The 26199-nt window shown below is 37.5% G+C and overlaps 1 protein-coding gene and 1 long non-coding RNA gene across 6 annotated transcripts in view; one reads left to right on the plus strand and one right to left on the minus strand.

Annotated features, from left to right (window-relative positions):
- Positions 1–1336: 1336 nt before the first annotated feature.
- Positions 1337–2926, minus strand: LOC143665046 (uncharacterized). 2 transcript variants are annotated; one of them, XR_013166723.1, is made up of 4 exons: positions 2590–2926; positions 2322–2382; positions 2078–2212; positions 1337–1610 (listed from the first exon to the last, which is right to left on the minus strand). It is a non-coding gene; the product is annotated as an uncharacterized LOC143665046 (long non-coding RNA). The 2 variants fall into 2 exon arrangements; XR_013166722.1 differs by lacking the exons at positions 2322–2382; positions 2590–2926 and having other exon boundaries at positions 2078–2315.
- UBE2D2 (ubiquitin conjugating enzyme E2 D2) overlaps positions 2566–26199 on the plus strand; it is a 90540-nt gene continuing 66906 nt past the window's right edge. Inside the window, exons 1-2 of one of the 4 annotated variants that reach the window (XM_077138636.1) lie at positions 2974–3012; positions 24589–24657. In XM_077138636.1, the coding sequence (XP_076994751.1) occupies positions 2989–3012; positions 24589–24657 (93 nt within the window). In that variant the 5' untranslated portion in view covers positions 2974–2988. Of the gene's footprint in view, positions 3027–18088; positions 24658–26199 lie in introns of those variants that run through there. The other 3 variants (XM_077138637.1, XM_077138638.1, XM_077138635.1) reach the window with 3 other exon arrangements.

Consider the following 26199-nt stretch of genomic DNA (forward strand, 5'->3'; position numbering starts at 1 on the left):
TTGGCATGGCAGGCGAGAACTCTGCCTGCTGAGCCACTGTGGCCGGCCCTGTTGATCTTTTTCATTTCAGACATTCTACTGGGTATGAAAAGGTATTTCACTGTGATTTTTCTTTGCATTTCTCTGATGACTAATAAATCCCAAAGTATTTGAAAATAATTCTTGGTCAAAGAATAAATCACAAGGGAAATTAGAAAATATTGTGAACTGAATAAAAACAGCAGAGATCAAAGTTTGTGGGATGGAGCAAAAACAGGATTAAGAGAGAAATTTATGGCTTTAAGCTCTAATATTCGAAAAAAGTAAAAGTATAAAAACAGTGATCTAAATTTCTCTTTTAAAAAACTAGGAAAAGTACAAATTAAGTAAGTAGAAGAAAGTATATAATAAAAATAAGAGCAGAAATCAATAAACAGAAAATAGACAAACAATAGAGAAAATAACAAGGTATAAAGTTGGTTATTTGGAAAGAATAAAATCGGTAAATCCCTAGATAGATTTATAAAGAAAAAAAATAGAGAAAACACAAATTACCAGTATCAGGAATACAAAAAAGGACATCACTACAGAGCTACAGATAGTAAAAGGAAAAACAAGAGGATATTATTGGTAACTTTATTCCAATAAATCTGACAATTTAAAAGAAATGGACAAATTTCTTGAAAAATACAAATTATGAAAATTGACTCAAGAAGGAAAGGAAAATCGAAATAGCCCCATACTTAATAATGAAATTATATTTGTTATCAGACTATTTCCTCAAAGAAAACTCCAAGGTCAGAGGGATCCAATGGTACATTCTACCAAATATTTATTGGAAGAAGAAAAAATAGCAATTATACAAATTCTTTTAGAACAGAGAAGGAGGGAACACTTGCCAATTCATTTTATGAGGTCAGCAGAACCCTGATACCGACTTGAAAAGATTACAAGAAAAGAAAATTATAGACTAATATCCCACATGAACACAGGTACAAAAATCTGGATACCCTTTGAATCAGCAATTCCACATCTACGAATCTATTCTAAAGAAGCCCTCCTAGAGCTGTACAAAGATAGAGCCACAGGTTTCTATCACATTATGATTTTTTTTCACATCATGATTTTTAATAGCAAAAATTGGAAACTTAAATGTTCCATAAAATTTAATCCGTTAAATAAACCACGGTACATTTATATTATGAGTATGTAGCCATTAAAATAAGGTACAAGTGTTTATTGACATGGGAAAATTCATGATATATTATTTACTTGAAAAACAGATTACAAAATAGTATTATCACATGACCTACTTTTTAAAAAAGACTGAAAGGAAATAAGTCAAAAGTGGTTAATCTTCGGATGATGAGAATATGGGTAATTTTTATTTAATTCTTTTTGTTTAATTTCACCCCCAATCTCAAACATACCCTCCCTAGAGACATTTTTTCCCAATTTCGACTCCTGGATCCACGATGGCCTTGTCCAATCTTCTGTACTCCAATAGATGAAGCAGTATGAGCTTTCTCATTGACCTATGTGACTTTTGGCAAGATCCTTCCCTAAGTAGGGCCCCAGTTTTCTACTCTTCAAATTCAGGAGTTAGAATCAATGATCTTCAAGGTCGCTTCCTGATGAAGAGGAAAGAAGAGAGACTTAGAACCAGAGAATCTTTTAGGAAAATATACCTTATCAATCTGTGTTTCTCCAGCCAGATAAGCACCTCCGAGCATTGGCCTGGTGTTGCATCTCATTCTGGTTCTGGTCTAGGACTGGGCACAGAATATACTCAGAACATATGCTTCCGTCTCCTAAAAAACCCACAATAGGTTTTCTAGTCTTTTTAAATCAGTGGGTACCGCTGATTGCGATATGAAGCACAAGGTCGTTTTTAAGTACCGGAGCACAATATAAACTTCTTTTTCGGAGGTTATCGGTGCAGTGCTCTATTCTAACAATTTACCAAGCAGAGTGAACTCTGAGAGCCTCTCCTACGGCAGCTACGTTCGAGTTCTGGGTGGGGACGGCCAAAGTCTGGGCTGCCAGGTTTAGGAAACTCATTCCCGCAGGTGCCCAGGTTTCCGGAACGGGATCTGACCTTATGTGTCATTTCAGGGAAGGACCCACACTGCCGCAGAGTAACCGTGTGACCTTGGACAAGTCCCTTCCATTTTCAGACACGTTGTAATGGGCCTGTCTCCTCCCAGGACTGCTATGCGGACGGTCAAGGGATCTGGAAAACACTGACTTTTAAAAGTTTATTTATCTCCAGTGACAAGCGCGTGGGAACCCCTCAGGATAAGGGATTCAAGAGTTGCGGCGCGGGAGCTTCCAACACTGACCCTCAGCTGTCGCGAGATCTCCACCCTGCGCTTCGCGGCGTCATTCTCTCAGCGGCCGTGGCTGCGACGGCGACGGGGCGTAAGAACCTCACTGGGACGGCCCGTATCCCTCCGCCGCCAGCGCGGCCCGGCCCTCCCACCCCTGGCCCGCCAATCCCAGCGTCTCCCGACCTGCCCCTCGGTCTGGGACCACCCCGCGCTCCCGCGGCCCCACCCCGGCGGCGCCGCCCGCGCGCCCGCCCGCCCGCCCGCGCCTTCCTCGGTCCACCTGCAGCGGGCAGGAAGGCAGGCAGTTTCTCCGGCTGTCCGACTGAGAGGCGTTGGCCGAGCCTGCGGCTTGCTCTTGCTCTCCGGCGGAGGGATCCGCAGTGGCTGAGGGGGCGGCGGTGAACCTTGGAGGAAGAGGCAGCTACGGCGGCGGCGGCGGCGGCACGGAGGGCAGCACATAAAGAGGCCGCCGCGGGGTGATGCGGTGACCGCTGCGGCAGGCCCAGGAGCCGAGTGGGCCCCGGCCCTCAGCCCGTCCCGCCGGGCCTTCGCTGCCGAACACTCCGTCTTCTCCGGCCGATCCGCAATCGCCAAGGCGACCTCGTGTCCCCTCGCCCCTTCCCCGTCCCTCCCCCACCCCTGTCCCCGCCCCGGGGGCCGCCGCCACCCGCCTCCCACGATGGCTCTGAAGAGAATCCACAAGGTAAGCGGCCGGAGGTAGGCTGCAGGGACGCGCCGCAGGGTGGGAGGGGGGAGGGTCGGCCGAGCAGACCTGGGCCTGTTCTTCCCGCCGTGGCCTCCGCTGTTCTCGCGGCCCCTTTGGATCCTTCTGCCGGCGATACCCGCGCCGGGCAGCCTTCATACCCCACTCCCAGTGATGGCGCCCGAGAAGGCCCCGGCACGCAGCCTGCTCCTAGGCCGGAGATGCAGAGTCTCCCTCTCAGCCTTCTTTGGTTGCCTTGCTAGGCCCCGCATGATTTGGCCTCTTCCCGGCCTGGGAGTTGAGGGCTATTGTCCGACCAGGTCGGGGAGGGGGAGCCGGGGCTTTGGGCGGTTTCATTGGTAAAGGTCAGAAAAGCTCCTCGCCCCGTATCTTTGCCCCCACTCTGGGCATACACTGGTTCTCTCCCCATCCCTTTGAGTTTGGGGCCCATATTTCGGGCCGAGGAAGCAGTTTTGGGCCGTCCACAAGTGTTTCATGAGTTATATGAAACCTGCATGGTTAGGGTTTACCTTGGTCGTCCAGAAACTGGGTAGCAAGTTCAGAAGGAAAAACACTGACCCTTCTGAGGGGCAAGGGGGGAGTAGAGGAGAAACGTTTTATTCATTGAAGATGCCCTGTTAGTCAGAAATTAACACTAACGTTTTGCAGGAATGGATCTAGTAGAAAAGCTGTTAAATTGACACTGGTAGAAATAGAAACATGAACATTGAAAACCACTGGACAAATTATGTAAAGCCTTATTTCATAGTCCTTTCAACTAGATTTTAACGCTAAAATTAGGTGATATGTTCTGGGAGACGCTTTTAATTTAGAAGGAGTTTTGCTAGGTTATTTGTAAGAAACAGTTTTTTGGCTCTTTAAAATTGAGGGCTTTTCTTTTAGCTTTTGAAGAAGTTTTCCTAATACTACCATCTAGAGTATGGGCTTGGTTTAAAATTTAGGTTTTTTCCCCTCTAATATTGTAACCTCTAGGTTCCACGTACTAGCATGATTTTTCATAGAAATGGGAAAGCATTATTGGTGATTTTGTTTGGTGTCTTTCTTGGCCACGCAGAGAGGTTGTATAAATCTCTAGCTACTTAGTAAGAAGTAGGGCCTGGGATTATCATCCTGAAGGAAAAGTTGAAATTCAAGAAGAGATACAGTTTTCACCTTGCCTTAAACTTGGTCAAAATTCAGATTGTTGAATGCTTTAAACTCTTCAACACAGCAGCTGGTCCTCATTTCATTCTTGATCAAAGACCTTTAATGTGTAAATAATCACAACGGTTACTGTAAATTAAGTTAGATAATTTTCCAAGTTGGACTTGATTTCTAACAAATGAAATTTGTACTAAAATAATGCAGTATATTTGTTAAAAGAAGCTTGAACCATAAGCAGAGGAAGGAACCGTTTAAAGGACAGAAGCATACTGTGGAATAGCCATCAAAGTAAAATATACATGTATTTTAAGGCTTTCAGGAGCTACTAGTTCTTTAAAAATCTCATTGGGAAGTTATTAACTTGACAGTGCCACTTTTTCCTATAGAAGATCGTGCTCTTATTTTTACAGAGGCGAGAGTGAGTATAATGTGTGATGACTAATAATAGATCAAGAAATCTGCTGTTTAATCTCTACATCTATATGTGTATTATAGAGACTTCTGAGAAGAAATAGCACTTTGACTCAAAACGTACATTTTAATCTTCTAATGACACTTGACCCTATAGTAAGGTTTCTTATGAATTGTTACGTGAATTGTTCGTAGAATATAATTTCTTTAAAATATATTTTAAGAAGTTAGTAAGGAAAATCTAGTTTAGACAATGATAATTTGAACTTTTAAAAGTTCAATATTAAATTCTTTTTTTCTGGGTTTGTAACCCCTAGGCTTCTGCAACTTATGAGACTGCCAGTGATTAGAAAAATGAGATTATTTTTGGTATGCCAGACAATAAGATTGTGAAAACAAAATAGAGATCAGATTTTTTTTCAAACTTCATGTTGTATGACACCGATTTAAAATTGAATGGCAAACCTACTTTAGGTATGGGTAAGACCAGATGAATCATTATCCTCAGCCCTAGTAATTTATCTATAATGGGATCCCCAAAAAACTTTGTTAGTGTATATAATTGATCTTGGTCTTGAACTTTCCCAACTATCATTACTTTGTAAATGCAACTTTAGATACCATGAAATACAGCATCGGGTTCTAATAGAATTTTACTAAGAACAGACATTTACATTGGACACTGTGGCATCTTCAAGAATTCATTATCTTGTTTCTTGGACAGAGGAATATAATGTTCTATGAATTTAGCAGTCCTTTAAATGCCATGTTTTTTTTTGTTACATATGTGTTTTTTAAAGTTTTTGATGTATTTCATTTTGAAATGCATCTCAAGAGTCTCCTGACCTATACTTTAAGCAGAATGTACTAAAGAGGGTCATTATGAGCACCAAGTGTAAGTTCTGGACAGGATTGGAGGTTATCCTCTGGGATTGTTTGTATCTATATCAAATGGCCCCAATCTCCTATACTTTGAGGTTTTCTGCTACTTTTATAGGATTTCAGATTTGATTGTGATGCTTTGAGTGCCTACTGCCTCTGCAGCACCATCCCCAACCCCTTTCCAGCTGGCTGCCGTCTAATTTGTTGTGGGCTGGGAAACCAGATCACTAAGCCTGTTAAATTGTGTTTAAAATAAGATCCACTAGGCTCTCACCAGAGAAGCTTCAGGTGTTCTGTGAACTGTGTAGCCTCTTTGGCTGATAAGAGACTTATTTTGACTTCCTGTTAGTCTTTACTTTTGTTACACAGTTGCAACAGACTCTTGTGTTTTTAGGGTGCCACAATATAGAAATACAGGGTTAATTTGTGTATTGGGAGGGGTGAAAGGCTGAATATTTTGATTCCTTGAGGAGTTGAAGACAGACCAAAGTTTTAGGATGCTGAAAACTCCTTTCTTAACAGTAATAGCTAGCACTTTGTCTTTTATTTTTATTTATTTATTTATTTATTTATTTACTTTTTTTACATGGGCAGGCACCGGGAATCGAACCCGGGTTCTCGGGCTTGGCAGGCAAGCATTCTTACCTGCTGAGCCACCGTGGCCTGCCCACCTTGTCTATTTTAATGGATTTCTTCTTGTGTACATACATAGTTTTAAAACAAAGCAATGTTAGGATTATCACTTGACCAGTTCTTTGATATTTTTATGGCTAACTTCTTTTGAGGGGCTTCAAGACACCAAAACAAAATAAAAATCTCAGTAAGATAAACTCTTAATGGCTACAGAGGTCAGACAGGTAACCAAAGTGAGTGAAGAGAATTAGGGCAACTAGAAAATGCATGTCCTCTTAGAAGAGGGCAAGTACTATCCAGCTCCCTCCACATATTGCCACTATGTGTGGGCCCAGTGTTGTCAGATCTTTTTTTTTTTTAAGGAAACTATCAATCCAGATTTTTGGCAACCAATTCAAATGAAAATACACACACTTTGGAAGGTTAAGTAGCCACCACTGTAATGTGTGAATTAAAAATAATAGAAGATTCAGGATTCAGTAAATAGGCAGGAGAATAAGAAAATTAAATGATCATTTTTTTAAGTATAAAAATATCACTTTATATTAATGAGCAGGATTAAGTAGTTTTTGGTAAAATTCTAATTAACTTCCTTGATGAGGTTTTATATGCTTATGTGTGAAGTCATAAGGAAAATTACTTTGATACACTGATCCCATAGTGGAAGTTAGCATCTCTTAACTTCAACATGATCTGATTTATGTTATGAATCGTATTTCTGTAGACTATACACTTTCAAAATTTACAAGATTGGGAGGTTACCAAAGGTTACTTAAGGTTAAGGGAAGCAATTGTAACTCTGTGATAGTACAAAATTTTTAAAAAATTTTGTTTTAAATGTGTAGTATCTTATCTTAAAGATACTACCAGGTGGCTAGCTATTAGATGTAAGGACTGAGTGAATTATTCCTGTCAAAATGATGAAATCTATTAGCAAATAATCCTGTGCAGTACTGGCGAATTTAATATAAGTGGTTGGCTGAAGGAGGTTAAATAATTTCTATCTCGGAAGACAGGCATACCTTCATATTTAAAAAGATAAGCTTGAAATAGGTATCTGGGAGGATTTGGGTGGGGGTGGGGGTGGGGGCATTAGAAAGGTATTCTTTGCTTTACAAAGTTTCATTAAACTGAGTAACTTTCTTTGGCTTTACCAGGTGGCTAGCTATTTAAGTGTAATTTAAACAGCCATCGTTGAGGGCTAACGTGTTAATAATAAATCTAAATTTTTCTTGAAAATCTCCCAGTGTGTAGAAGTGTACTACAGATTGACGAAGTCCATTTCTGGGTATTTTGGTCCTGAGAGAGATGGTTGCTTAAATAACCTCGGCAGTTTCCAGGATGGGAATACCTGACTCATGCCTGATGCTGGCAGGAATCTCTGCAACCTCATCCCAGAAATGCAAGAGTGCACTTGCTTTTTCTTTCGAAATAAAGTTTTGGTGGTTATGTTCCCAGACTAACCTTCAAAATCATATTGATCTATAACAGGGAAATAAAGTACCATTTGTTCTGTGTCCAGATTCAAGTGAGATTTCAAGTAAAAGAATCACAAAATGTTAGCTTTGCAGCCTGTCTTAAAGCTGCTATATGAAATGGCCTTGTGACTTGCCAGCTAAGACTAGGGCTGTATTAAGAACGCAGATTTCTTGACTGTGTCCAGCATTTCTGGCAGGCCCTCTGTTACCCTTACATGGCTGGTAGGTATCTAAGTCCAGAGGATGCGGTTCTTTTCATTTATTGAAACTATTGTGGTTTTAAATTATGCCCTGGAACCTGAAGATCTTTTCCTTAATGTCCCTTTATATTGTTAGGGGAGTGTCTATGAACCACATGAAGCTGTATGCAAATTTTTGGATATTCTCCTCCATATATCACTAATAAAAATTTTTAATAGCTTTATTGAGATATAATTCACAAACCATACATTTCAACAGATTTGGGGGGGGAGGGGAAGGGGGATACATGGTCCGAGAATCGAACCCGAGTCTCCCGCATGAAAGGCGAGCATTCTACCGCTAAACCACCCATGCACCAAACAAATGGGTTTTTAATCTTCACAGTATTAAGAACCACTGTCCTACCTCCTTAAACCTCAGTTTTAATCTCGGCAGATGACCCTGTTGCCCATTCTACAGAGAAAATAGGAATCTTATCTGTGAGTTCTTTCAGATTTACTGAGGCATTAAAAAACAACCAAAAAACCCCCAGCAACCATTTTTATAGTATTCACTGTGTTAGACATTATTGAATCTTTTCAAAATTCTTGTGAGAATTCTCTTCTCCCTAGGTTAGATGAGAAAATGGAGACTTGAAAGATGTAAACATGCCTGCCCAAGATTATATGGTTAGGATAGGAAAAACCAGGATTTAGATGCAGGCAGTCTTGGCTATAGAGGCAGTGCTTCTCCGAGTTTACTTGCCTTAGTTCTCCCTCTCCTTTCTTGTCTCTGGAGAAACTGTACTTTTCCCATTGCCAAGCTAACTTGCTTTCCTACCTTTTCTTTCCTTTTGCCACATCTTTGCTTTTTAATAATTGTCCCTGCTCTCAAGAACCTGAATTTTCTTCTCTAACAACTTCTTTACCAACTACCTTCAGCATCTAAACTTACCCTAAGTTTTCCCCTATCCAAAACAAACAAAAACTTTTTAACTTGCTCTCTTTCCCCCACTAGAGCTTTACTTCCTTCCTCTTCTTTATCCCTACCATCTCTGACATTTCAGTGTCAAAATTCTTGAAAGAATATTCTATTTACTGTTGTGGGTCTGTTTAGGAAGGTCACATTGATGATTACTTAATTGCTAGATCCCCTGCATCCCTGTTTTGGGTTAACTTGTAAGGTTTACTTGGTTGAGCTCTCTTTTCCCTTTATTTCTGATGTGCTTTCTGTTCTTCATAGCTAGTTTTCCCCAACTTTATTTAAAACACTTTTCAAGCTAATATTATGGAAAGCAAACAAGCTCGCGAAATGCACGCTTGGATTAAAATTGACAGCACAAATGGTCTCAGATAATTTAAGTATATATAATCAAAATGTAACTCCTGTGTTTTTTACATATCACAAGCAGAAAAAAATATTTTAAACAGTAAATCAAGGTGAAACTTGTTTCATTTTCATTTTGTAATAAAATAACATCTTAAGAAGAGTGTTTCTTACATAATAAAGATTGGTCCTCATAAGATGTTGCATTAAATGTGTTAATGTATATTGTTTTTACTATAGTATAATACTAAAATGTTTTTCAGAACAGTTGCCTTGTATCAAAAGAAAGAATACAAACTGTATTTTACAATATCCATGTTTGCAATATTAAGGCGGTTAGGCTACTGCCAACCTTATTAATTATTTTGTCATGGTCAGGTCCCTAATTTTTTTTTTTTTTTTTTACATGGGCAGGCAAGCGTTCTTGCCTGCTGAGCCACCGTGGCCCACCCAGGTCCCTAATTTTTTAAAAACAGAAGTCTGTGCTTCCTGTTTACTTTAGAATATATTGACTTCTTGGCTTAAGAATCAAAGGATTCTGCTTTCATTTTAAATTTCCTTATTTTAGCCATAGGTTCACTTGGGATGGTTTAGTATAGCAAAAATATTTAATATACAATAAACTTCGACTACATAACTTCAAATATGCATTGAATTGTGAGAAGATACAGGATAGGTCAGTGATGGTCAAATAGACAGTAATGCCTATCGTTAAATGCTGTTTGTATCTCAGAATACAAATGGAAAATCACGTGTGGGCATCATTTGCTGTTGGTGTGCAAGTTTTGTTTTTGGCAGGGGTGCGGGTGTGTGTGGGGGGGGTGTTGCATGGTCCTGGAATCCAGCCTGGGTCTCCTGCAGGGCAGGTGAGCATTCTACCACTGAACCACCTATGTACCCTTAGTGTGCAAGTTTCTTGAGACAAATTATTGCATTAAAACTGCAATATATGTATTAAAACGTATTAAAATTTTTAAAAATATTAAAAGTGGATAAAATTTTTAAAACAAAAAATATTTCCACCTTTTTTCCTATAATACATATTAGTATCTCATGGGAAGTACTGTGGTAATTAAAATAATTCTAGTTGATCCTTCTCAGAATCTTTTTCTTTTGGCTCTGAGTGCTTTTCCTTAAACAGAGCAGAGAATGTCTTCCCATGTATAGTAGTAGGTTCAGGTGTCAACTTGGCCAGGTGATGGTACCCACTTCTGGTGCTGTGACTTAAATCATCAGCATATGAAATTCATCTGTGGCTGATTGCATTGCAGTCAGCTAAGGAGAGTGCCTTCCTCAATGAGTGATGTTTAGTTTAATTAGCTGGAGGGCTAACAGGAGAAGTCAGAAGAGAGTTCAGCAGCTCACAGCCCATCACACCTCAGCTCAGAGCTTAGAGCCAGCTCAAAGTGGCCTCAGAACCAGACGTCTGGAGAAGCAGAAAAGACGTATGTTGGGGAAAGCTGTTTGAACCCAGAAGCCGAGAGAGAGGTCCAGTGTACATTGCTGTGTACCTTACCATATGATAGAGAAAGCCAGAGGGAAGTTACCTGCCTTTCCTCTGAGGAACAGTAGATTTGTCACTAAATAAATCCCCTTTATAAAAACAGATCCATATATGGTGTATTGCATTCTGGCAGCCTTAGCAAACTAAAGCACCGTCCCACCCCCACCTCCTACGTTCTTTATTCATTTTTGGAGACCTAACAGAAATGGTTTCTCTGAGAAGCATCCCCAGGCATGCAGATTGTCTGGGTTCCATTATAGAACTTTTTCTTATTATGTAGATATGACTGATCATTCCTCTGTTTAGACTGAGCTTCCCAGGGCGAAGTCCCTGTCTTATTCCTTGTGTGTACCTGACACATAGTAGGCATTTAGCATTCAGATGCATGCCAACAGCAAATGGTGTGATAGAATATTGTAGCAGCATGTCTGTTAAGTCCTGTTCTAACCCTCAAGCAAATCACTTTGTGGTAGTTAGATTCAGTTGTCAACTTGATCAGGTGAAGATGCCTAGTTATATTGCTGTGGACATGAGCCAGTGGTACATGAACCTCTACTGTTACTCATTACATCTGCAGTCAGCTAAGAGGTGTGCCTGCTGTAATGAATGATGTTTGATTTAATTGGTTGGTGCTTAAAGAGAGTTCAAAGGTAGCACAGCTCAGGTACCTCAGCATACCTCGTCTCAGCACTCACACCTCAGCCCAGGCCTTTGGAGATGTAGAAAGAAATCACCCTGGGGAAAGTTGTTGGAACCCAGAGGCCTGGAGAGAAGGCCAGCAGAGATCACCCTGTGCCTTCCCACTTAAGAAAGAACCTCAGTTGAAGGTTAGCTAGCTGCCTTTCCTCTGAAGAACTAACAAAATTAATTCCCTTTTATTAAAAGCCAATCCATCTCTGGTGTGTTGCATTCCGGCAGCTAGCAAACTAAATACACTTCATTAATTTTCTTGAGCCTCAGGTTCCTTTTCTATAGAATGGATATAGTGTCAAATACCCCACAAGCCTGTGGGAGAGGATTAGAAAGAACGGATTTGAAATGCTTGATACTTGTAGATGACAGAAAAGTTTTAAATATTAACACTGTGACTTGCTAATAATAATGTTGGTTCTTGGAATTGCTAAAATCTTGAAATCTTAGAATTAATTGTTTAGCATTTCACTTCTTTGCTCCCCCAACTGAAAAAGGAAGAAAATACAACAAAAATCTTGTTGTTATGAAGAATAATGAAGTTTTAAATATTTCTAAGCTGAAAAAGGAACCAAATCCCATATTTCTTCAACAGATTTCAAAATGCTGTCACCTTAATATGTTTCTAATAAATTGTAGTGGTGTTTTTGTAGCTCTAGAAGTGAGAACATTTCTCTTAGCATTATCTTGTAACAGGGTTTTCTGCTGCTGTTCTTTGAGCACTTTCCCTTACCACCTTTACCACTTTGTGCCAATATAAGTGATAGCATTCTCTGCCAGTTTCTTAAAAACTTGTATCAGGTAAACTTTTTGAAATCAAAGTTGAGTTCTATAGAAGCCTCAGTGACATCAGTTTAAGAATGATTTTCTTAAAATAATAGTAAATTAATGGGAGCGGGTGATTTTCTGTAGATGAAATGTCCTCTACTGTATACTGTCTGTTAGTTTCCTAAAGTGACTCTCACTTCTGGAGAACAGAAGTCTTAAAGTCAATGCCATATTCTCTTTGGAGGCTCTGGAGGGAGAATCCGTCCTTGGCTTGTGGTCACATCACTCCAGTTTTGCCTCCATCTTCATTCCTCTCTGCCTTCTCCTCTGTGTGTATTTTCTCTCTTTAAGGGCACTTGTCACTAGGTTTAGGGCCTGTCTGGGTAATCCAGGATGATCTCATCTTGAGATCCTTAACTTAATTATTCACAAACGCAAAGACTGTTTTTCCAAACAAGGTAACATTCACAGGCTTCAGGAATTAGGATGTGGAGTAATCTGTTTTTTGGGGGGTGGGGTGGGGGGAAGCATTCAACCCACACATCATATATATATAATCACCAAATTCTAATAAAGTGACTGCTGGAATAGCATTTGGGTTTTTTCAGTTATTATTTTTATTTTCTAAAATTTTGAAACTAAGTAAAATTTTGGAACAATCTCACACCTACAAAAAAGTTGCAAGTGAGTACCAGGAACATTTTTAATTGTTTGAGTAGAGGTTGCCAACATGAGGTTATAAAAACCCCTAATTAATGTGTATTTCTTATGATATTATCCTATAAAATGACAATACAACCATCCAAATTAGAAAATTTCTATTGATGTATTACTGCTATCTAACCCTCAGACCACATTCTATGAAGTTTTGCTAATTTTCCTAATAATGTCCTTGATGGTGAGGGATCCAGTTCAGAGTTATTCAAGACTTACTCATTTTACTTAGTTATGCCTCTTTAGTCTCCTTCCATCTGGAATAGTTCTTGTCTTTCCTTTATGTCGTGGTCTTGACACTTGTGAAGATTACAATCCAGTTATTTTGTAGAATGCCTTTCAGTTTGGGCTTGTTTGTTGTTTCCATGTGGTTAGATTTAGAATATACATCTTTGAAGGGAATATCTATCAGGTGATATGCAGTTTCAGTTTGACTCATTGTGAGAATTTTCACTTTGATAACTGGATTAAGGTGATATATGCCAGACTTCTCTAGTATAGAGTTATTCAATTTTCCTTTACAATTAAATAATTAGTTGAGAGACAGTCTGAGAATATGTACTTAATCCTGTTTGTATTAGTTACCTAATGCTGCATTAGAAGGTATTCTGAAATTTAGCAGCATAAAACAACATTTATTATATCACACAGTTTCTGAAGGTCAGGAATCTGAGTATGGCTTATAACCAAGTGGTTCTGACTTGGGGACTATTGAAGTTGTAGCTCAGCTGTCACCATGGCTGTGGTCGTCTGAAAGCTGGAGGATCTTTTACCAAGTTCACCCATATGATTGTTGTCAGGCCTCCATTCCTTGCTGGTTGTTGGACTAAGGGCATCACTTCTTCACCACGTGGGTCTCTCCAAAGGGCTACTTCAGTGTGTGCAAGATGTGTCAGCTGGCTTTGCTCAGAGTGGGTGACCCAAGAGAGAGAAACCAAGTAGAATGCTACAGTGTTTTTTATAACTTAATCTCCAAAGTGATATGCCATCACTTCTACCATATTCTGTTGGTCTCACAGACTAACCTTGGTACACTGTGGGAGAGTAGGACCATATAAGGGAACAGTAGGAGGTAGGAATCTTTAGGGGCCATCTTGGAGGCTGATCACTCATTTAAAATTTTATGTTTTTATGGACTCATAACTTTCTGTTTTATTCAATGGGTTATAATCCATTTATTCAATGGGTTATTAATTTATTATAATCACTGTTTTTGATGCTCAAATTGTCCCAGATTTGTACTTTTTAATAATTTTTTTATTAATTAAAAAAATTAACAAACAAAACATTAAGATATCATTCCATTCTACATATACAGTCAGTAATTCTTAATATCATCACATAGTTGCATATTCATCATTTCTTAGAACATTTGCATCGATTTAGAAAAAGAAATAAAAAGACAACAGAAAAAGAAATAAAACCATAACAGAAAAAAAAGATTATACATACCATACTCCTTACTCCTCGCTTTCATTTACCACCAGCATTTCAAACTAAATTTATTTTAACATTTGTTCCCCCTATTATTTATTTTTATTCCATATGTTCTACTCTTCTGTTGATATAGTAGCTAAAAGGAGCATCAGACGCAAGGTTTTCACAATCACAGAGTCTCATTGTGAAAGCTATATCATTGTTCAGTCGTCATCAAGAAACATGGCTACTCAAACACAGCTCTACATTTTCAGGCAGTTCCCTCCAGCCTCTCCGCTACAGCTTGAACAACAAGGTGATAGCTACTTAATGCATAAGAATAACCTCCAGGATAACCTCTCAACTCTGTTTGGAATCTCTCAGCCATTGACACTTAGTCTCATTTCACTCTTCCGCCTTTGGTCGAGAAGGTTCTCAATCCCTTGATGATAATTCTCAGCTCATTCTAGGATTTTTCTCAGTCCCTTGATGCTGAGTCTCAGCTCATTCCAGGATCTCTGTCCCACATTGCCAGGAAGGTCCACACCCCTGGGAGTCATGTCCCATGCAGAGAGAGGGAGGGTGGTGAGACTGCTTGTCATGATGGCTGGAGAGAGAGGCCACATCTGAGCAACAAAAGAGGCTCTCTTGGGGGTGACTCTTAGGCCTAAATTTTAAGTAGACACGACCTATCCTTTGTGGGGTTAAGGTTCATATGAACAAACCCTAAGACTGGGGGGCTCAGCCTATAGCTTTGGTTGTCCACACTGCTTGTGAGAATATCAAGAATTCAACTTGAGAAAGTTGGATTTCTCCCCACACTCACCATTCCCCGAAGGGGGTTTGCAAATAATTTTCCAGTCACTGATCAAATCACTCTGGAATTCATCGGGGCATCACTCTGGACAAACCAACAAACAGATTTGTACTTTTGTCCCTGTTATTTGAACACTTCCTTACTTTCTGACATAAAATGATTTCTTTTCTACTTCTCCTGTTCCATCTTTTTTTCCAAGGAGACCTGGTTTCTTTTAGTGGGGAATGATATTTAGAAACCCAACATCTGTATGCTGGGTGTGCTTACTGCCCCCAAGTGCTTTGTCAATGTAATAGTGGATGTAGCTAGGAAATATGAATATGTATTTGTATATATTTTTCCATCTGTACTTTTATCTCTGTATTGGAAACAGTGAGATCACAGTGCTACTTCCAATTCTAGTCCAGTACCATAGAATTCATTCATTATTTCTTGACTCTTTCTCCCCTGAAGATGCCCTTCTCACTCTACCCTGTCTTGGACATCCCTGCACGAACTCGTGCCCCTTCCCTCATGGATACCCTCCTCACTGTACTTAGGCTCAGACAGCTTGTGCCTGGATAGTAGATGCCCTCATTATTTTAAAAAAAAGAAAAAAAGTAATAAAGGACAATTTGACAAATACTTAGATACAAACTATTTAAAATAATAGCACTAGCCATGTAAAACATTAGTTAAAATAGATTTAAGAAGTCCAATCCAATTGTTGTGTCCATGTAATACTTTTTCCCAGGATGTATGGCATATTCTATAGCCCATTTTATTGGAGTGTTGTTATTTTGAGACAATATATTTTTTATTTAATAACTCTAGTAACCTGAATAAACTAGACCCCATTCTTTGAAATAGTTGGAAACAACTATAATTAAGAATTCTGAAATTTGTCTTTTATTATGAAATATTTTACATAGAAACAAAGTTTTAAACACTGATATGACCAATATCTGCACTCACTACCTGGCTTAAGATTCAGACTTTGACTTTAGTGTTTAAGTTTAGTTGAGATCAATAGCTTTTGTTGGTGTTTTATGAACTCTTTGCCTCTTTGCATATTTAGAAATATTACTCTTGTTTTGTTAGGGGCATTTTGTTGTCAACGATGGAAAATGATTTATGAAACTCCTCCCCTACTTCTGTAGGAGCATATGTTGTCACTGTGTTTAGTAGTGGGCCAGATTCTATCCATTGAAAAATTGTGTCTTTAAGTCTTGTGCTTCACTATTGTTAACTAGAAATGGTAATAAATTCTACTTTGAAGTGCTGAACTTTCCAGAAGCAGTAGTATACATAGTTGCAAGCTCTTTTTTAACATTGTGAATTGCTGTGATATTTAATAGATTATTTCAAAGGTTGGCTTATAATTATTTCCCACACGTTTAAAATATTCTTTAAATTGATTAGAAAGTACTTTAATTTGTTTTCAGAAGGAAAATAGTTATACCTTTTATTTTCATCACTACAGGACAGATCTCCTCTGTTTAATATCTGTTTAACTCACAATGGCAATCCAAAATATGCTCATATAGTAAATTTTTTTTAAGTATATGTCTTATTTTTGTTCCTCCAGTGTTGAACCTGTAATTTGATGTGGAAATTAAGTTGTTTAGGATCACAATGCAACATTATTTCAAGGTTAAAATATTGTTCAGAACTACCATAAAGGAACAGCTTTAAGTTAACAGTGTTTATTGTCATTTGGAAAGGAGCTTGTAATTTCTTAGGCAAGCTAAGAAGACCTTGAAGATGATAGAGCCTGTGGTAGGACCCACCAATTATGGAACTCTTTCCACTTGTGTGTTAAATATTCTCATCTTCTACCCTCTAGAACTGCTGTTGATTAAGTTGGAAACTATTTTGATTACATATGTATGTGGCCAGTTTTCTTTCTAAAAACTTGTAATTATTTTTTGTCTTCAGTGTTGTGAAATTTCCTGATGGGTGGGGGTGGCAATAAATCTTCATCTATTTTGCTACATAATTGGTTGATCTTCCTAAGCCAGAAATTCATTCCTTAAGTTCTGGGAAATCTTGTATCATTTTATTCATTTTGTTGATAGTTTCGTTACCTCCGTTTTCTCTTTTTTAATATTTATTATTGTATGTTGGGCTTCATGAACTGATCCTCTGTATTTCCCCCTTAGTCAAATAAAATTCCTCATTAGTCAGATTATATCAGACTTGCCTATTGCTTCATCTTCAGTTCCTTAAGCTCTTGAAGAGCACAGCTATTAAATATTTTCACTTATCACATTCCTCAGAGCAGATATTCTAGGTCCCCCCCCACTCTTGAGTCCCCCCATCCTCCTCACTCCTACCTGTTCCTCCTTAGTGATCATCCTCAGTAAGTGTCTAACTTTCTGAGAAGTTGGTTGCATCTAAGTAATTGTCCCAACTTCTTTTTTTCCTACCTTCGTATCTTTCTGTATTTTTCCTTGTCTTTGCTTTGACTTGATCCTATTCCCTCCAACTTTTTCCATGATCTTGCTCTTCAGTGATCTTCTTTGTCAACAGTTTATCCCAATCCACCCAAAACTTAGGTCCCTCCCATCCTAATATCCATTCAGTTGCATCAGCTACCATTTTCCCTCTCTTTCATCCTTAATGGCTTGTGGTTTGCTATCACACTGTCAGCCCTCAGTTTGTATATGTCCCATAAGATTTCTAAAACTCTCCAACAGTTTCCAGTGAATTCTTTTTTTTTTCATTTTCTCCCAAATTAAAAAAAAATTGTGGTAACATATATAACTCAAATTTGTCATTTTGACTATTTTTAAGTGTACAATTTAGTGGCAATAATTATATTTAAAATGTTGTTAATTACCATCATCCATTACTAAACCTTTTTTGTCACCACAAAAAAAAACTATACCCATTACCCATTAAGCAATAATTCCCCATTTCCCCCTCCTCTAGCCCTTGATAACCTCTAATCTATTTATTCCCTGAGTTGCTTATTCTGTGCATTTTATGTAAGTGGAATCATAATATTTGTCCTTTTGTTTCAGCTTTATTTCACTTAACATATTTTCAAGGTTCATCTATGTTGTGACATGTAGCAGAACTTCATTTCTTTTTTTTTTCATTCCTTTTTATGACTAATACTTCATTATATACAGATTACATTTTGCTTATCCATTCATCTGTTGATAGACACTTGGGTTACTTCCACCTTTTGCCTATTGTGATTAATGCTGCGATGAATATTGGTGTAATTGGTATATACAAGTATCTGAGTCTGTCTTCGGTTCTTTGGAATATATATACCTAGAAGTGGAGTTGCCTGTGTTTAACTTTTTGAGGAACCACCAAGCTGTTTTCCAAAGCAGTTGTACCATTTTTATATCCCCATTAGCAATTTTAATTTCTCTAACCCTTGATGTTTACCTTTTTTGTTCTTGTATTTTTTTATTTTTTGTTTTTTTAAACATAACATACAAAACTGACCATTTTTACCATATGATCATTCCATTCTTGATATATAATCAATAATTCACAATATCATCACATAGTTGTATATTCATCACCATGATCATTTCTTAAAACATTTGCATCAATTCAGAAAAAGAAATGAAAAAAGGAAAAAACCTCATATACCATACTCCTTACCCCTTCCTCTCACTGATTGCTAGTATTTCTATCTACCCAATATATTTTAGCCTTTGTTTCTCCTATTTTTTTCCTATACCCCTTATCACTCCCTTTCGTTGATCACTAACATTTCGGTTCACTAGAATTTAACATTTGTTCCCCCATTGTTTATTTTTGATTGTTTTACTCATCTGTCCATACTGTAGATAAAAGGAGCATCAGACACAAAGTTTTCACAATCACACAGTCATTGTGAAAGCTGTATCATTATACAATCATCTTCAAAGGAACATGGCTACTGGAACACAGCTGTACCGTTTCAGGCAGTTCCCTCCAGCTTTTCCAGTATACCTTAACTAAAAAGGTGTTATCTATGAAAGGTGTATATGACCTCCAGGATAACCTCTCGACTCTGAAATCTCTCAGCCATTGACACTTCATTTTATCTCATTTCTCTCTTCCCCCTTTTGGTCTAGAAGATTTTCTCAATCCCTTGATGCTGAGTCCCAGCTCATTCTAGGATTTCTGTCCCATGTTGCCAGGAAGATTTATACCCCTGAGAGTCATGATGTCTCATGTTTACCTTTTTTAAATCATAGTCATCCTAGTGAATGTGAAGTGGTGTCGTGATTTTTTAAAATTTTTTAAAAATTTTGTATTTTGTAATAATTTCAAACTTAAGACAGTGACAAAAATACCCATACCTAGAATTCCAACTTACCTCCATCCAGATGCCTGGATTTGTCACGTTTGTGACATCATTCTGTCTTTTCGTCTTTTTGTTCATTCATCTATTTCATTGTGGTGTGATTTGCATTTCCCTGACTAGTGATGTTGAACTTATTTTCATGTGTTTATTGCCATTTGTATATCTTCTTTGGAGAAATGTCTGTTCAAGGTCTTTGCTCGTTTTTTTATTGAATTTGTCTTGTTGAATTGTAAGATTTCTTTTATGTATTCTGGATACTAAATCCTTATCAGATACATGATTTACAAAATTTTTCTCCCATTCTGTAGGTCATCTTTTTCCCTTTTCTTGAGCTAGTATTGAGGTTTGTGATCTATTTTTTTTACAGAAATTTTATTGAGATATAATCACAAACTATACACAATCCATCCGAGGTCTATACTCAGTGACTCACAGTATCATCATTATGCATTCATCACCATGATCAATTTTCAGACATTTTTATTACTACAGAAAACGAATAACAATAAAAAAAAAAACTCAAAACATTCCATGTCCCTTATCCCACCCTATTATTGACCCGTAGTAATGGTGTGGTATATTTATTACTATTGATGAAAAAATATTAAGATATTACTGTTAGCTACAGTCCATAGTTTACAATAGTAGATTTTTTCCGTATGTTCCTCTTATTAACTCTTTGTGATGTCATGCATTTCTTCTACTTCATGGAAGAATTTTTAAATATTTCTACAGTTAGTCACACTCAATGTCTACCACACAAGTTAGTGTGTTACATATTCCCATGCTTTAACCTCACATGACTCTAAACTTCCCCTTTCTGCATTCACTCACAGTTCAGCGCTGTTAATTATACCAGTAATGTGCTGCTGTCACTGATATCCATTTCCAAATGTTTAAGTTTGCCCTAGTTAAAGATTGTCTATACGTACTTAGCAACTGCTCCCCATTCTCCAGCCTCACTCTATATCCTGGTAACCTATTCTAGATTATATGTCTATGAGTTTACATTTTATAATTAATGAGTTCATAGTATTGAGCTCAAATAATATTTTTCCTTTTTTATCTGGTTTATTTCACTTAGCATACTGCCCTCAAAGTTCTTTTTGATAAATTTTTAGTATGTGGTGTGAGGTAGGCATCCATGTTCCTTCTTTTGCATGTGAGTATCCAATTGAAAAGATAGTTCTTTCCCCCACTGAATGGTCTTAGCAATTGTGTCAGAAATAAATTGACTGTAGAGATATGGGTTTATTTCTAGACTCTTAAATTCTAGTCTGTTAATCTATAGAGGTCTCTTCTTATGCCAGTACCACACTGTCTTGAATATGGTAACTTTGCAGTAAGTTTTGCAGTTGGGAAGTGTGAGTCCAACTTTGTTCTTTATTTTCTGGATTGTTGTCTACTCAGAGTCCCTTGCATTTCCATGGGAATTTTTAGGATCAGATTGTCCATTTCTGCAAAAAAAAAAAAAGAAAAGAAAAGGCATTGAGAAACTTGATAGATTGCATTGAATCTGTAGATCAGTTTGGAAAGTATCTGGGGGCTGTTGTTCTTATGTTGTTATCTTTTCTATTTTCTTTGTCTTTTTGCTCTGCCCTCTGGAAGATTTTCTCAACTTTGTCTTCCAACTTTTAAGTTGAGCTCTTCTTTCTTGGAATATTCTGCTTGTTTGTTTTAAGCATCCTGCATTTGTTTTATGGAAACAGCAGTTTCTTTTACCTTTAAGGATAGACATGATAGTTTTTCTTTTTCTATGATTTTTTTCTTCTCTCTGCATAATCTTTGTTTTCTCCTGATTGCTTTTTTTTCCTTCAGAATATTTTAGTCTTTTGCCTTTCATGTTGAAGATAAATAAATCATTAGGTGGCCATTTTCATTGTCAGTTGTCTATCCTTTTTTAAGAGCAGGGCACTTAAAAAGCCAGGTGAAAGTTCTGAACATGTGGTGTAAGGTATGTGTGTGTGTGTGTATATATATACATATATATATATATATATATCAGTGTGAACCACTGATATTAGTATGTTATATAGCTGTTTATTGTGTGTTGGTCAAATTTCCCTGAGAAGGATCCTCAAATCTCCTTTTTGGATGGTCCGAGCCAAACTACCCATGTTTTCTGGGAACAAAGTATGTATGTAAATGTTTACTTAATCTTCCTTTTCCATATATTCATGCTCTTAACTGTTCCTTAATTTCTTTTTCAGTACAGAGAACTTCTGTTTTATCCTCTGTAGAAAACAAACCTTACGCCTCTTCCTTGGGTGGGGAGGAGCATTCACTGGTGGAGTCCAGAGAAGGGGGAAGGGGAAGGTATCTGTGGCATGAAATTAATTAATTTTAAAAGACTTTATCATAACCAGCATTGTTTTGGATGTTGTCGAAATTTACATAAGTGTTACAAAAATGTATACAGTTTATTAACAGCCATTTAATTCAGTACAAACATACCAATATTAATTCATTCTGTGATGGACTTTTGTTTGCAGTTATTTGCTACTATAAATTCTGAAGGATCAGTAACCATATATGTGTATCTTGATCCACATAGGTGAGGGTTTCTTCTAATAATATGGAATTAATTGGTATAGAGGGTGAACCGTTTTAGTTTTAGAAGATATTGCCAAATTGATTTCCAAAATTGTTAAGCTAAATTTAGAATTCCGACAGGATATGAGTTTCTAGCTAACTTTTTATTTTGTCAAAGAACTACTTTCCCATTTGCTGTCTCCTCTGTGTTGATCTTAAAAATGTTCTCAGAATCCTCAAGTAGCACCACTGTAATGATTGTATGAATTAAACATTCCCTGTAGGTTAATTGATCAGATCTCCTGTATTAACAACTGCCAAGGAGCTATATTATACTTTGTTTTGATATCAGGAATTATAAAATTTTGGGGGATAGATAATACTTGTTGGTACTAAACCTTTCCTCAGTTTAGCTATGAACTTGAATTTTCTCTATGACCCTCCTTCAATCCTTGCTGCATATAAAATGGAAGTCCTTTTAGGTTGTAAATTCCATCATAGGAAAACAGAAACTGTTCATTTTTCTTATTGTTGTGATACTGTAATATCTTCCCCTAAGGCAGTAATAAATGCCTCTATTGCAGTATAGGAGATACTTGATTAGATGGCATCTCAAGTGCTTTCAATGTGGACAAAAGGCCTCCCATCTCTAAGCTTACATAAAATGTAATTTTAAAAAGACAATTCTTCAGAAGTATCTATTCATTAATATTGTGTAGTTATAGAGGCTGGACTGTGCAGGGAGATACAAAAATCTTTCTGTCAGTTGGTGTTTTGAATAATTGTTCTAAAATATAATTCCAGGCTTGACACTTGGTCCTGGCCTCCATTTTTTTTAAACTTGGATCATATTTACTGCTCTTTGTTTCATGGCATGAGATAGCTTTGTAAATATGTGGCCAATCTGACAGCAAAGTAAAAATGAACAGCTTGACTGTTGGTCTACCCACCATATATTATAGAGATTATCATTCTGTTAAAAGACTGACTTAATCATTTCAGGTTGTCTTTTTTAATCTCTCTAGATCAGTGTTGGAAAATTTGTGAAACTGAAACTAACCTTACTGTTCTTTGGAACAATGAAGAGATTCTGCATTACTTTAAGTTATAAGGATTTACAGTTCTAGGTTAACAGTTTTTTTATATTTTTAAACACTGACATACTAACTTGCACATATACTGCTTACTTAAAATAGTGTATGCAGGTATTTTTGGGCGGTGGTAGGCATAGTTGTACAGGTTATAATGTAATACCTGTAGGGTGTCATTTTTACCTCATTTTTAAGTCCCTATTATCCTGCCACTTTAAGCAGAAAACAATAATACTAGTTATGTGTTCCCCGCCCCCCCTCAAGTTTAGAACTGTGGTACATGGTGATTAGTGTTATAGAGGAGTATGTCAGTGACCGCTGATGAAATAAATTCTTTAGTTTTTTAAGTTTTCTGTGTAGTTGTTGTTAACTAAGTTGAAATTCAGCTGGTGGAGGCCTGTCACCCAAATGCATTTTAGTGAGTGGTGACATTTTTTGGCATAGAAGCTTCACCAAGCTTCGCCTGGCTTTGCGCTACCTTCACTGTATATGTAGAGCAATGCAGCACAGAGATACTGCTTCGTTCACTGAAAGTAAAGCGAATTTCAGATCTAGACAGGGAGCAGGTTATTAAACTTGCTCTGACCACTCAGCTCACTGCTGCTGCTCACGAACAGCTGACTGCCTACTTTGCTTTTGTTACCATGTGTACTTCCTAAACTTTTGTCTTCCTCATTACTGCATAAATTTAGTCTTAACTGGAAGAGTTATGATTTTTCATATCCTGTCTGTCGTCTACTTCTACTTTGGCCCTGGTTGCCAGAAATTCTAAACTTGTATTTTATGCAGTATACGATCTGGTGACTGTAGTATCTAGGAATGAGAAGGTTATTGCCTAAGTACTTTACTTCATTACTCTAAGATCTCATTGACTGAAAGATGACACAAAGTACATCACAGAGGACTATGTACCACAAAGATGCACATAAGACATACTACAAGTAGAGAAAAATACGTTCAACTAACCTAACATACTGTTGACTGTAATAGTGCAGTCTGATTTCAGTTAAGTTAAAATGTGAAAAAAGTAATGTCTTACAATGAATGGAAGATAGTATTACCTTTTTCTAGGTACTTATAGTTACTGTACACTTACAGTTACAGTACAGTTACTATCTGTTCTTCAACATGTATTTACTGGGTACTTCCCATCGACCAGGCACTGTGCTAAAAGCTGGAGGTCATATCCCTGTTTGTCACTGAGTTGAGAGTCATTAAATAGTTACACAGATAAATATGAACTATGCTAAATTGTTAAAACAACTACCATTTTTCCACCATATATTTAACAGGAAATTGAATGGAAATGGAGGAGAGGGGCTTCTGGGAGCAATATTGTGAAGTGAAGTCCAAAGGTGCCTGGAGGGCTGGGGGTAAGGAGAGTATTCCAGGCAGAGTGTTACTGGAGACCTGGAGGTTGAAATTAAAAGGCTGACGAACTAAGGGGAAAAAAAGTTTTGAGATGAGTAAATGGTAGTTCAAATAGGTAAAATAACATTTAGGAAAGTTTCTTGATCTTCGTAATGAACAGAGAATATTGTCTTTCATTATAACAGAACATTTCCGTCTAAATGGTTTCTGCTAAAGCTTGTGTTCTGGTCTTACCCATTTTCACTGAAAAGCACCTTTCCCATTCAGGTTCAGTAATTAAATCTAATACATTTTCACTGCAGACTGACTTGCAGCTTCCTGACATGCTAGGTGACTGGGCTGAATGGACTGGACTTCCTCTTGGAAATTGTGTAGGTACTTTTGTTTAATTTACCATGTGCAAATGTTTGAGCACCAAGTCTTCTTGGTACTCTGTTAAGCATTCATCCACTCAGATACTTGAGTGCCTTTTATCTTATATTATAGGTTCTGGGGATGCAGTAAGGAATATGGTATATCTTGCTCTCACTCAAGGAGTTTTTAGTTAAGCATTCAAGGGGTGGTGGTGAGGATGTACAAAAGTTAACTTTCGATAGTTGGTGTGTTAATAAGCTGCTGGAATGTGATATACCAGAAACGGAGTGACTTTTAAGAAGGAGAATTTATTAAGATGCAAGTTTGCAGTTCTAAGGCTGTGAAAATGTCCAAATTAAGGCATCCAGGAAAAGATACCTTGGTTCAAGAAGGCTGATAATTTTCAGGGTTTCTCTCTCAGCTGGAAAGGCACATGGTGAAGTTTGCTAGCTTTCTCCACATTTCATAAGTCTTCTGCAGGGGCATTTTCCTTTTGCTCTAAAGGTCTCTGACTCTGTGGGTTCTATTGGTTCTAGTGGCTCTAAAGCTTTTTCCAAAATGGTTCCCTCTTAAAGGGTTCCAGTAAGCAACTCCAACTTGAATGGGTAGGGATGCATCTCCATAGAAGCTGTCTAATCAAAAGCCACCACCCACAATTGAGTGGGTCATATCTCCAGGGAAACAGTTAAAAAAGATTCTGCCCAGCAATATTGAATGAGGATTAAAGGACGTGGCTTTTCTGGAGTACCTAATAGCTTCACACTGGCTCAGTTGGTAATAAAAACTTCAACATGAATCATAACTTTATGGTATCATATAAGATATTATGAATCATATAGGTACTTGGAGAAAGAAGAAGGTCCATGAAAAAGTTAAGGTTTTTTTCATTCTTAAAAGTGGTTGTGAACACTAATCTTTTTGGTTTGAAATATTTGGTGTTGATGTGTTTTAAAACCATTAACACTGCTATTGGGAAATATACTGTTGTAAAAGTGAACTTGAGTCTAGCCTTTCAAAAAAAATTTTTTTTAACTTCAGTTCCATAATTGGGTTTATTACATGAATTGTGAAAGTTTTATATTGCTTTCTCCTTTGTGAAGCATAACACATACCAAGACGTATTATAACTCAAATGCAATTTATTTTATATAAATATTGAAGGTTTACAGAAATAAAAGCTCACTGAGGCCACCTTTTTTTTGTTTTTATTTTAGAATAATTTCAAACTTATAAGACAGTTGTAAAAATCATACAAAACCCAGAAAACGCCAACATACCCTCTACCCGGTTACCCAACTTTTAACGTTTTATCGCTTTTGCCATGTCATTCTATCTTATTCGTCTATTCATTTACTTTCTAAAGATTCAAAAGTAGGTTGTTTTGGTTTGCTTAAGCTCTACTATGCAATATACCAGAAATGGGTTGACTTTTTCAAAGAGGAATTGTTAGGTTACAAATTTATAGTTCTGAGGTCATAAAAATCTCCAAACTAAGGTATTAACAAGATGACACTTTCACTGAAGAAAGACTGAGGGCATCTGTGGTTCCTCTTTCACAT

Source organism: Tamandua tetradactyla, chromosome 20, assembly GCF_023851605.1.
Source record: "Tamandua tetradactyla isolate mTamTet1 chromosome 20, mTamTet1.pri, whole genome shotgun sequence".
Lineage (NCBI taxonomy): Eukaryota > Metazoa > Chordata > Mammalia > Pilosa > Myrmecophagidae > Tamandua > Tamandua tetradactyla.